Source organism: Eimeria tenella, genomic scaffold (assembly GCF_000499545.2).
Source record: "Eimeria tenella Houghton genomic scaffold, Eth_scaff2043, whole genome shotgun sequence".
Classification (NCBI taxonomy): domain Eukaryota; phylum Apicomplexa; class Conoidasida; order Eucoccidiorida; family Eimeriidae; genus Eimeria; species Eimeria tenella.
The window spans coordinates 606-1,234 of NW_013541887.1; the positions used below are offsets into that span (position 1 = coordinate 606).

Genomic DNA, 629 nt, shown 5'->3' on the forward strand with positions numbered 1-629 from the left:
CGGGGGGCCCCCGGGGGGCCCCTCGGGAGGCCTACTGGAAAGGGATTTGTACCCTGGGTCTTGCCTTTGTGTGTCTGTTGCTGCTCTGGGCCTTCGGGGGGCGCAGCAGCAGCAGCAGCTGCCGCCTTTCTTGCTGAAAGATGTTGTGGTTCACCGTGTCTTTTATGGGGCCCCAGCAGCAGCAGCAGCAGCAGCAGCAGCAGCAGGGGCTGCAGGTGCGAACAGCGCTGGCAGCGGTGTCGAAGATGACGCACCAGACGCAGATAGAGACCCCGCGCTCCCTGCTGCTGCTGCTGCTGCTGCTGCTGGAGGCAAAGCTCCTCAAGGCAAAGAAGCAGAAGCAGGGCAGGGCGCGTCTGCTGCTGCTGCTGTGCGCTGCTACGATGGCTGCTGGTCGAAGAAGGGCATTACACATGTGCAGGTTCGACTTGCTGCTGCTGCTGCTGCTGCTGCCTTTGCTGTTGTCTACTGCTGCTGCTGCGGTTTGCCGCTGCTGCTGCGCGGCTGCTGCTGCTGCTGCCGTCGTCGCTCCGGGCGGTCGCTGCAGCTGCTCTCCCGCTGCTGCTGCTGCTGCTGCTGCAGGTGTACATCGTGTCTTGCCGGAAGTCTCGGCTGGGGGCGGGTTGTGT

General features: G+C 64.2%; 1 protein-coding gene across 1 annotated transcript in view; it reads left to right on the forward strand.

Annotated features, from left to right (window-relative positions):
* The window catches only part of ETH_00043720 (uncharacterized protein), a gene marked incomplete at both ends in the record, with an annotated part of 1,993 nt that overhangs the window by 586 nt on the left and 778 nt on the right, over window positions 1-629 (forward strand). The window contains 2 exons of the mRNA XM_013374444.1: window positions 226-421; window positions 583-627. Coding sequence (XP_013229898.1) covers window positions 226-421; window positions 583-627 — 241 coding nt within the window. The remainder of the gene's footprint in view (window positions 1-225; window positions 422-582; window positions 628-629) is intronic.